General features: G+C 36.8%; 1 protein-coding gene across 1 annotated transcript; it reads left to right on the top strand.

Annotated features, from left to right (window-relative positions):
- The first annotated feature begins 1,821 nt into the window (after positions 1-1,821).
- PTGS2 (prostaglandin-endoperoxide synthase 2) lies at positions 1,822-11,044 on the top strand. Its single transcript, XM_033196178.1, has 11 exons — positions 1,822-1,838; positions 2,121-2,303; positions 3,104-3,220; positions 3,341-3,484; positions 4,143-4,286; positions 4,715-4,896; positions 5,934-6,017; positions 6,141-6,387; positions 6,669-6,955; positions 7,456-7,603; positions 8,104-11,044. Exons 2-11 carry the CDS (start codon positions 2,252-2,254, stop codon positions 8,511-8,513), a joined length of 1,815 nt encoding a protein of 604 aa, XP_033052069.1. The 5' UTR covers positions 1,822-1,838; positions 2,121-2,251; the 3' UTR covers positions 8,514-11,044.
- Positions 11,045-11,853: the final 809 nt, after the last annotated feature.

Raw genomic sequence — 11,853 nt, 5'->3', positions numbered from 1 at the left:
TTCCCTTATGCTCAGATTTGCACTTCTTACTAAAACTCTGCCCATCCTTAAAGTCTCAGATTCTCCTTGAATCTTTTTTTGACTTTCCAGGTACACTGAACTCTCTTCACTCTATCCTGCTATGTAAGCAACAGAATTTCCACTATGAGATAAATGGAGTTCAATTCTTTTGAGTTTAAAGTAATCTAAATATGATTATTCTTTATGCCCTGTTTTTCCCTCAGTTTTGTATTCAAAATCTCTTTTCAGACAACAGAACACACTTCTATACATACTAGGTATACAATTAATGTCTGATAAGGAAGACAGTGACAATGATCACTTCAAAATGAATTCAGGATTGTAATGTAAAATTTTAGTACACTCTCACAGTATGGATTCTAACATGACTTCTAACCCAAACTAACATTAGTAGCTCTAACTATAAACTTCAAATTTCAGTAGATGCAACCTACTCCTTTAAAATGAAACAGAAAGTTGAAATTATTAAATTATCAAAAAGAAAATGATCTATGCTCTTAGTTGAAATTTCATGTAAGATTCCATGTAATAAATGGGAGTGCCATAAACGCAATGATTAAATATGATGAGAGGAGGAGAAAGGCTTCCTAGATGAGATGGAATTTTAGTCATTTGTGTCTCATGTAGAATCAGATGTGTACATTAAGCAAAACGGTTAAAAAAAAAAAAACCCAAATGAGTCTCTTCTTTATTTTTTTCTTGTAAGACTTCTACGAATTGAGGTATCTGGTGTAGTTTTATTTCAGGTTTTATGCTGTCCTTTTCCTGAAATGCTAAGGATTTAGGACATAACTGAATTTTCCATTTTCCACTTCTTTTCTGGTATATATATTAGTATCTCACCCTCACATACTCCTTCCTGAGCACTACCCATGATAGATGTTAAACAAAAGCAAAGATGAAATTCCAACTGTCAAAATCTCCCTTCCCTCTAATTAATTCCTCATCCAACTATGTTCCAAAACGAGAATAGAAAATTAGCCCAGGCAACTGAAAAGTAAATGCTATGTTGTACTTTGATCCATGGTCACAACTCATAATCTTGGAAAAGTGGACAGAAAAGACAAAAGAGTGAACTTTAAAACTCAAATTTATTTTACCGGTATCTCCTATGAAGGGCTAGTAACCAAAATAATCCACGCATCAGGGAGAGAAATGCTTTAAGGCAGACGTTTTGGACATTTAGCGCCCCTGCAAATTCTGGCCATTGCCTCTTCCTTTGTCCATCAGAAGGCAGGAAATTTTATATCGGTGACCCATGGAGCTCACATTAACTATTTACAGGGTAACTGCTTAGGAGCAGTATTATGAAGAGTATTTACCTCCCCCCCCTCCCCCTTTCCAAGAAACAAGGAGGGGGTGAAGGTGCGGAGAACAGTATTTCTTCTGTTAAAAGCAACTTAGCTACAAAGATAAATTACAGCTATGTACACTGAGGGTAGCTATTTCATTCCACAAAATAAGAGTTTTTTAAAAAGCTATGTATGTATGTGCTGCATATACAGCAGATATACAGCCGATTAAGCGTCGCCACTAAAACGTAAAACACTTCAGCCTTTCTTAACCTTATTCGCTCCAGTCTCTCCCGACATGACTTCCTCGACCCCCTAAAGACGTACAGACCAGACACAGCGGCGGCTGCGGGCGAGGGGATTCCCTGGGCCCCCGGACCTCAGGGCCGCTCGGATTCCTGGAGAGGAAGCCAAGTGTCCTTCTGCCCTCCCCCGTTACCCCATCCAAGGCGATCAGTCCAGGACTGGCTCTCAGAAGCGCTCGGGCAAAGACTGGGAGGAAGAAAAGACATCTGGCGGAAACCTGTGCGCCTGGGGCGGTGGAACTAGGGGAGGAGAGGGAGGGATCAGAGAGGAGATGGGGACTACCCTCTCTGCTCCCAAATTGGGGCAGCTTCCTGGGTTTCCGATTTTCTCATTTGCGTGGGTAAAAAACCCTGCCCCCACCCGGGCTTACGCAATTTTTTTAAGGGGAGAGGAGGGAAAATTTTGTGGGGGGTACGAAAGGGCGGAAAGAAACAGTCATTTCGTCACATGGGCTTGGTTTTCAGGCTTAATAAAAGGAAGGTTCTCTCTGTTGGCGACCAGTTGTCAAACGACTTGCAGTGAGCGTCAGGAGCACGCCCAGGAACTCCTCAGCAGCGCCTCCTTCAGCTCCACAGCCAGACGCCCTCAGACAGCAAAGCCCACGCCCGCGCCGTGCCCTGCCCACCGCCGCGATGCTCGCCCGCGCCGTGCTGCTGTGCGCAGTCCTGGCGCTCGGCCACGCAGGTGAGTACCTGGCGTACCTGGCGCCGCGCACCGGGGACTCAGGTTCCACGCACCTGGGCAGAGTTTCCGCTCTGACCTCCTGGGTCTATCCCAGTACTTCAACTTCTCTCCGAATAGAGAAGCTACGTGACTTGGGAAAGAGCTTGGACCGCTAGAGTCCGAAAGAACTCGGTGGATATTCCAGCTTTCCCACAAGCCCTGATCATTATGAGCCAGTTACTTAACCGATCTGAGACACTCTCACCTCCTAAATAGGGATAGATGATGCTAATTTGCAGGTTGTCATTGTAAGATAGGATCCGAACAATATATGTGAATTGTTTTTATTTGGACCTCTTTTTATTGAGTGTAAGAAGTTGTTTTAAATACTCTAGTCAGTTCTTTCCTGCCCCCAGGAAAGCCCGGATTCTGTTTTAGGATAAGCAAAAGTAAGTAAGCTGTTTTACTTTGAATTTTTCTCTAAATGTTGATTAGTGTACTAGATCCATTTTAATTTGGAAAGCGAAGTGTTACTTACTTGAACTTCCTAAAAATGCTAATTTTAACATCTAAAGAGTTAACTAAGAAAAGCTTAGTAACATGATGTACCAAGTTGAATATGCTGTTATCCTTATTTAGAATAGAAAATTGGTATTTCTACGTTTTATCCATCTAAGTCAGGTTAAAAAATTGTATTTTCATGACTACCTATATATTTCTTGAATTTATTATTGTAAAGTTGATTCATAGTAAAACAATTAAATGTTTAAATTAAGATTAAGACACTGGAGAATTATTTATTTGCTGTTCTTTAATTGTAGCAAATCCTTGCTGTTCCTACCCATGTCAAAACCGAGGTGTATGTATGAGTGTGGGATTTGACCAATATAAGTGCGATTGTACCCGGACAGGATTCTATGGTGAAAACTGCTCAACACGTAAGTTTGTCCTTTGGTTGCCTCATTAGTAGTGGGACTGGATACAGTTATCATTGTATAGATTTGTGTCTTATAATGAGTCCCATTAATTTCTCCCTCCCTTTCTTCCTCTTCTTAAAGCGGAATTTCTGACAAGAATAAAATTATTTCTGAAACCCACTCCAAACACAGTGCACTACATACTTACCCACTTCAAGGGATTTTGGAACATTGTGAATAACATTCCCTTCCTTCGAAATGCAATTATGAGTTATGTGTTGACATGTAAGTACAAGTGTCTTTCTAAGGTTTTAGTTTTCTCAAAGAAAAATATGCTTTATAATACTGTAAACCTAATCTAAAAACATATTTCCTAGTTTATCAAAATGAGTTTGAAGATGCCTTTTAAGTTTGCCTTCCATCTTAATGGCCAAAACTATTGACATTTAGTCCCATCCAGTTTATACAGTCTACTCACAACTCTGTATACGTCTTCCAACTTTTACTATTTGGTCAGTTTGTGGAGGTAGCACAGTCCAGCTGTTTATTGAATGCCCATGGGTCACAGAATTGTTCTGAACATATAGCACCCATTAAAATAAATTTGGATTTGGATCAGCAAGAAAATAACTTTCCATGATTCTAAAGCAGGTGCCATGCTCAGCCATTCCCCTTCATAGGCCTCTTGGATAGGGAGCAGATGGCTACCTGAAAAATCAATATTGCCAGATTATAATGTGCAGAGTATATGTATTTTATTAAAGATGCATTTCAAATGGCCATTAGATTTTAAAGTGTAGTTGTTTTAAAATAGTTTTTTTTTTTTTATTTTTGGAGTTAAATTCAACATCTAGTGCCACTTTCCACATTTTACATTAAAAATGATGGTTGATTTACTTAGCAAATGAGAATAAATACAGCTTTTTTTCTTTGAAAATTTCAGCCAGATCACATTTGATTGACAGTCCACCAACTTACAATGTTGACTATGGCTACAAAAGCTGGGAAGCCTTCTCTAACCTCTCCTATTATACCAGAGCCCTTCCTCCTGTGCCTGATGACTGCCCGACTCCCTTGGGTGTGAAAGGTGACGAATAAGAATCCATAGAGATGTATTAACTATAAGACAGGCTGCATTTGCTGCCCAAAAAATTTTGACCTTAGACTACCATTTATTTATTAACAAAAGCAGTTTTTACTTCTATCATGGATATCTATGGGTATTTTTTAAAGTATGAGTCTATGTAAACTATTCTGTAAAAGCAAATGAGCATCTTGGTATAATGTCTTAATATTTTCAAATTATTTCATTAGAAATTAAATAATTCTAATTAAAATAGATAAAATCATTCAGTAAGAAGTTGTTCCCCCATATCTTAGAACTGTTGTTTATATTACGATCCTATTCACAATTGTAATTCTCTTATAAATGAAGAATTCCTGGTAGATTGACAGTCACTACCTGCTTTCTTGAATACATAGATGGATTCTTATCTTAGCTTTCTCATTTTTCAGGTAAGAAGCAGCTTCCTGATTCAAATGAGATTGTGGAAAAATTCCTTCTAAGAAGAAAGTTCATCCCTGATCCCCAGGGCACAAACATGATGTTCGCATTCTTTGCCCAGCACTTCACGCATCAGTTTTTCAAGACAGATCATAAGCGAGGGCCAGCTTTCACCAAAGGGCTGGGCCATGGGGTAAGATAGAGTTAATATCCTAGAGTTCGTAAAATTATACCAAATCATAGTCAAGGGCTAACATTAAAGGAGATATACAGATAGATAGATCCAAATAACTTACCCACTTTTTTTTTTTTTTTTTTTTTTGAGGAGGAGTCTCGCTCTGTCGCCCAGACTGGAGTGCAGTGGCTGGATCTCAGCTCACTGCAAGCTCCGCCTCCCGGGTTTACGCCATTCTCCTGCCTCAGCCTCCCGAGTAGCTGGGACTACAGGCGCCCGCCACCTCGCCCGGCTAGTTTTTGTATTTTTAGTAGAGACGGGGTTTCACCGTGTTAGCCAGGATGGTCTCGATCTCCTGACCTCGTGATCCGCCCGTCTCGGCCTCCCAAAGTGCTGGGATTACAGGCTTGAGCCACCGCGCCCGGCCGTACCCACTTTTTTTAAAAAAAGTCTTATCTATAAAATTCTTAAGGGAATTTTCCATTTACTTCTCTGGTCTAGTAAAATTATACACACACACAGACATGCACACACATATAGAAACATTCACACACATACATATGTACGGGTATTATTATTCGTAATTTGACCCTTGTATTTTTTAGTTTAAAATGTTAGTACTGCAAAATGTTATGTCCTCAAAAACACATTGTACCCTGATTATGCTGCTTTCAATATTGTAAGGTGAGGTTTCTGCCTCATTATTCTCTTTTGGATTTCAATAGCATAGCTTCAAGTTATTCATAAGAATTTTTTATAAGTAATACATTTTTACACTTTTTTAGAATTACCATATCATCATAGTGAAGTATGTAATATATATGATATAAGCTCCTTATAGTATGTTAAGTCCATTAAACACAAAGACATATCAGTTTGTAGCTTTGGTGGATAAACAAATTAATTTAGCAATTTGTGGCTACAAAAAAATGTCTATTTTATTTAAAAATGTTAAAGAAAGCTAAATCATCAAATTATTTAATGATTAATTATATGATAGACACTCTAAGAAAAACTTCAACAGCAACAAATTAAGTTTTTTCATCATTTTATAGGTGGACTTAAATCATATTTATGGTGAAACTCTGGATAGACAGCACAAACTGCGCCTTTTCAAGGATGGAAAAATGAAATATCAGGTATGCTTACTTTGACTATTAAGACTTAGTTATTACTTATCGCTTACACCCATATTTTAAAATCCCTAAAAATGTGTTCCTTAACTTTTTAACTAATGTTTATTTATTACTGTTATTTTTTAGATAATTGATGGAGAGATGTATCCTCCCACAGTCAAAGACACTCAGGCAGAGATGATCTACCCTCCTCAAGTCCCTGAGCATCTGCGGTTTGCTGTGGGGCAGGAGGTCTTTGGTCTGGTGCCTGGTCTGATGATGTATGCCACAATCTGGCTGCGGGAACACAACAGAGTGTGCGATGTGCTTAAACAGGAGCATCCGGAATGGGGTGATGAGCAGTTGTTCCAGACAAGCAGGCTAATACTGATAGGTAAACAAGAAAATGATTTATATAAAACCGTCTTCCCCAGGGAAAACTAATGTGTTACCTTTGTTATGTTTTGAGTAACTGACAAGATGTGGTAAAAGAAAACTTACACACTCTATATTCATTAAATATGTAAGCATGACTGATCATATAGCTATCTTTTGATATTGACAAGGAAGAAAACAGAAATGAAGGAATAGCAAATTTTAAAAATTGCATTCCAATTGCTTGAAAGCTTGTGATCAGAAAAATAAATGTTTTTATTCTTTATTTTATGCAAATAGGAGAGACTATTAAGATTGTGATTGAAGATTATGTACAGCACTTGAGTGGCTATCACTTCAAACTGAAATTTGACCCAGAACTACTTTTCAACAAACAATTCCAGTACCAAAATCGTATTGCTGCTGAGTTTAATACCCTCTATCACTGGCATCCCCTTCTGCCTGACACCTTTCAAATTCATGACCAGAAATACAACTATCAACAGTTTATCTACAACAACTCTATATTACTGGAACATGGAATTGCCCAGTTTGTTGAATCATTCACCAAGCAAATTGCTGGCAGGGTAAGCATTATTATTGAAAACCAAAACAAAGGACTAGTCAGTAACTTTAGAATTTCTGCCACAGAAATTATTTTTCTTAAACTTACTAAAAGAGTAGTTAGTTACATTGCTAATAAAATTATTTTATTGATATAAGAAGCCTAACTTTGTTTGAAAAGTCTAAATTTTTAGTCTACAGTTGTCAAACAGATAGCAAATTGTACCCCTACCTTAAAAACAGATATTTTCAAAAAGTATCTATAATCTTACAGGAATAAATATTTTAGGCTTGAATACTAGTTTCATTTTTGAAATTTAAAAAGGCAAATTTGTTCTGGACTGGTGTCCCAATGAATTTTAAGCAGAGCTCCTATTGAAATGTATGTAAGCATCTTTCCAGCAAATAAAAATTGTCTCAGCTGGGAGTTTCAGTCTTACCTGATTTATACCTAAGGCAAGCTGAATACAAACAGCAAATATGCCTAAAATTCTTGTTTTACAACTAATTTTACTTTCCACAGGTTGCTGGTGGTAGGAATGTTCCACCCGCAGTACAAAAAGTATCACAGGCTTCCATTGACCAGAGCAGGCAGATGAAATACCAGTCTTTTAATGAGTACCGCAAACGCTTTATGCTGAAGCCCTATGAATCATTTGAAGAACTTACAGGTAAGAAACAGTTTCTAAACTTCTTCGTTTTTTTGTTTGTTTGTTTTTTTGTTTTCTGTTGTTGTTGTTGTTGTTGTTGTTGTTTTTGAGATGGAGCCGTGCTCTGTCACCCAGGCTGTAGTGCAGTGGTGCCATCTCGGCTAACTGTAACCTCCGCCTCCTGGGTTCAAGCAATTTTCTTGCCTCAGCCTCCCGAATAGCTGGGACTATAGGTGCACGCCGCATGCCTGAATGATTTTTTTGTATTTTTATTATAGACGGGGTTTCACTGTGTTAGCCAGGCTGGTCTCAAACTCCTGACCTAGTGATCCGCCCGCCTCGGCCTCCCAGTGCTGGGATTACAGGTGTGAGCCACCATGCCTGGCCCCTAAACTTCTTAAAAGAATCAGGGGTCAAATGGAAACAGAGAAGTTGGCAGCCAATTGAGCAAAAGAATCAAACTGTGTTTTATTTTGTGAAGTTTGACATTGGTTATATCTCTGTCTTTATCACCTTAACAGGAGAAAAGGAAATGTCTGCAGAGTTGGAAGCACTCTACGGTGACATCGATGCTGTGGAGCTGTATCCTGCCCTTCTGGTAGAAAAGCCCCGTCCAGATGCCATCTTTGGTGAGACCATGGTAGAAGTTGGAGCACCGTTCTCCTTGAAAGGACTTATGGGTAATGTTATATGTTCTCCTGCCTACTGGAAGCCAAGCACTTTTGGTGGAGAAGTGGGTTTTCAAATCATCAACACTGCCTCAATTCAGTCTCTCATCTGCAATAACGTGAAGGGCTGTCCCTTTACTTCATTCAGTGTTCCAGATCCAGAGCTCATCAAAACAGTCACCATCAATGCAAGTTCTTCCCGCTCCAGACTAGATGATATCAATCCCACAGTACTACTAAAAGAACGTTCGACTGAACTGTAGAAGTCTAATGATCATATTTATTTATTTATATGAACCATGTCTATTAATTTAATTATTTAATAATATTTATATTAAACTCCTTATGTTACTTAACATCTTCTGTAACAGAAGTCAGTACTCCTGTTGCGGAGAAAGGAGTCATACTTGTGAAGACTTTTATGTCACTACTCTAAAGATTTTGCTGTTGTTGTTAAGTTTGGAAAACAGTTTTCATTCTCTTTTATAAACCAGAGAGAAATGAGTTTTGATGCCTTTTTACTTGAATTTCAACTTATATTATAAGAACAAAAGTAAAGATGTTTGAATACTTAAACGCTGTCACAAGATGGCAAAATGCTGAAAGTTTTTACACTGTCGATGTTTCCAATGCATCTTCTATGATGCATTAGAAGCAGCTAATGCCTGAAATTTTAAAGTACTTTTCGACATTTTTCTGTCATCAAACTAACAAAAACAGGTACCAGTGCATTACTAAATGAATGTTTAAATTAGACATTACCAGTAATTTCATGTCGCCTTTTTAAAATCAGTAATGAAACAATAATTTGAAATTTCTAAATTCATAGGGTAGAATCACCTGTAAAGGCTTGTTTTATTTCTTCACTTAATGTTATTAAATTTGTACATATACCAAAAAGAAGCTGTCTTGGATTTAAATCTGTAAAATCAGTAGAAATTATACTAGAATTGCTTGTTAAAATATTGTATAAGTGATATTCCTTTTTCACCAAGAGTGTAAATCTTTTTAATGTGACTGTTACAACTTCCTTTTAAATCAAAATGCCAAATGTGTTAAGGTGGTGGAGCCACTGCAGTGTTATCTTAAAATAGGAATATTTGTTGAGATATTCCAGAATTTGTTTATATGGCTGGTAACATGTAAAATCTGTAGCAGCCAAAGAGTCTACCTTTAAAATAAGCAATAACAAAGAAGAAAACCAAATTATAGTTCAACTTTAGGTTTAAATTTTTGAAGGAAACTTTTTCTTATCCTTGTATACTGCAGGCCTGGTACTCAGATTTTGCTGTGAGGTTAATAAAGTACCAAGTTGTGCTTGGATAATGATATGTTTCTCAGATTTTCTGTTGCACAGTTTCATTTAGCAGTCCATATCACATTGCAAAAGGTAGCAATGACCTCATAAAATACCTCTTCAAAATGCTTAAATTCACTTCACACATTAATTTTTTCTCAGTCTTGAGGCCAGTTCAGTAGGTGCATTGGAATCAAGCCTGGCTGCCTGCATGCTGTTCCTTTTCTTTTCTTCTTTTAGCCATTTTGCCAAGAGACACTGTCTTCTCATTACTTTATTTCTCCTCTTTTGCTTCACTGGTTTTAAGATCAGAGTTCACTTTCTTTGGACTCTGCCTGTATTTTCTTACCTGAACTTTTGCAAGTTTTCAGGGAAACCTCAGATGAGGACTGTATTTCGCTCCTCTTAAGAAGATTAAAAGAAAGACAAAAGGACCCTTTTAAAAATAGTAAACACTTATTTTAAGTGAAAAGCAGAGAATTTTATTTATAGCTAATTTTAGCTATCTGTAATCAAGATGCCTGCAAAGAGGTTAGTGCCTCAGAGAGAACTGTACAGGGTTTGTGACTGGAAAAATGTTACATTCCCATTCTAATTAATGCCCTTTCTTATTTAAAAACCAAACCAAACAATATCTAAGTAGTTTTCAGCAATAATAGTAATGATGATAATACTTCTTTTCCACATCTCATTGTTACTGACATTTAATGGTACTGTATATTACTTAATTTATTGAAGATTATTATTTATGTCTTATTAGGACACTAGTGTTATAAACTGTGTTTAAGCCTACAATCATTGATTTTTTTTTCGTTATGTCACAATCAGTATATTTTCTTTGGGGTTACCTCTCTGAATTATCATGTAAACAATCCAAAGAAATGATTGTATTAAAATTTGTGAATAAATTTTTAGAAATCTGATTGGTGTATTGAGATATTTAAGGTTGAATGTTTGTCCTTAGGATAGGCCTATGTGCTAGCCCACAAAGAATATTGTCCCATTAGCCTGAAGGTGCCATAAGACTGACCTTTTAAAATGTTTTGAGGCATCTGTGGATGTTCATTAATTTGTTCAGCCACAATTTATTGAGAAAATATTCTGGGTCAAGCACTGTGGGTTTTAATATTTTTAAATCAAACACTGATTATAGATAATGTTAGTATTTACATAAATGATTGAAAAAATTTGTCTTTTAGGAAGAGGGAGAAAATGAAATAAATATCATTAAAGATAAATAACTCAGGAGAATCTTCTTTACAATTTTATGTTTAGAAGGTTTAAGGTTAAGAAAGAAATAGTCAATATGCTTGTATGAAACACTGTTCACTGATTTTTTTTTAAACTTGATTTGTTATTAATATTGATCTGCTGACCAAACCTGGGAATTTGGGTTGTGTATGTGAATGTTTCAGTGTCTCAGACAAATGTGTATTTAACTTATGTAAAAGATAAGTCTGGAAACAAATGTCTGTTTATTTTTGTACTATTTAAAAATTGACAGATCTTTTCTGAAAATAAACTTTGATTGTTTCTATATATCTTTGTCATATGACATATGATTTCTCTGAAGCATTATTCTTAAACCATTATCTTGTGTTCTCCTACCTATTCAAAACTAGGGCTGACGCTTCATGAAATAGTTTTGTCCTCAGTTACATAGAGGCTTCCTAGAGTCACTATTTAAATCTCATAATCTCTTATTCACTGTGACATTGTGTTGGAAAATGTCTAGTTTGTGTATCTTTATAGAAGATGGCAAACAAGCTTATTTTCATTGCCTAGTCTAGAAGAAGAAGAAGAAAATACACAGTAAGACAAAGAATAAGACAAATATTATGAAGGAGGCACAAAATAAAGAAGTTCAAAGAGGAGTAAATTATACAAAGTTGGGCAAATCATTGATACAAAAGCTCATAGGCTTTTGTTGTACCTCTATCCTTGACATCTTGGCAATTTCAATAACTACATGGACCACATATTTAGCATCTTCCCTGGCCTCTCCTCTTTGGCCTTCTCCATTCCAAGGATGCCTTCCTCCACCACATTTTCCCAAATCATACATATCTTGATATCATTATGATTAATTACAGTACCACTTCCAAAATCTTGATTCCAAGCATCTTCCAGCTCACCTATTTTAGTGCTTACACTCTAACATCTAACTCTCAGTCTCACTGAGCCTACTGATCTACCAACCTCATCACTTCACTATTTATTACCTCTTTTATCTTTCCATTTACTTCCATATGCATCTAGCTCAGATTTTATCGTCCATCATTCTAATCACTCCCTTCCACTCTGTA

This window comes from Trachypithecus francoisi, unplaced genomic scaffold, assembly GCF_009764315.1.
Source record: "Trachypithecus francoisi isolate TF-2019V2 unplaced genomic scaffold, Tfra_2.0 Lachesis_group5, whole genome shotgun sequence".
In the NCBI taxonomy this organism is placed as follows: domain Eukaryota; kingdom Metazoa; phylum Chordata; class Mammalia; order Primates; family Cercopithecidae; genus Trachypithecus; species Trachypithecus francoisi.
Note: the sequence above shows the minus strand (reverse complement) of the source record. Positions and strands in the feature narration are given on the sequence as shown.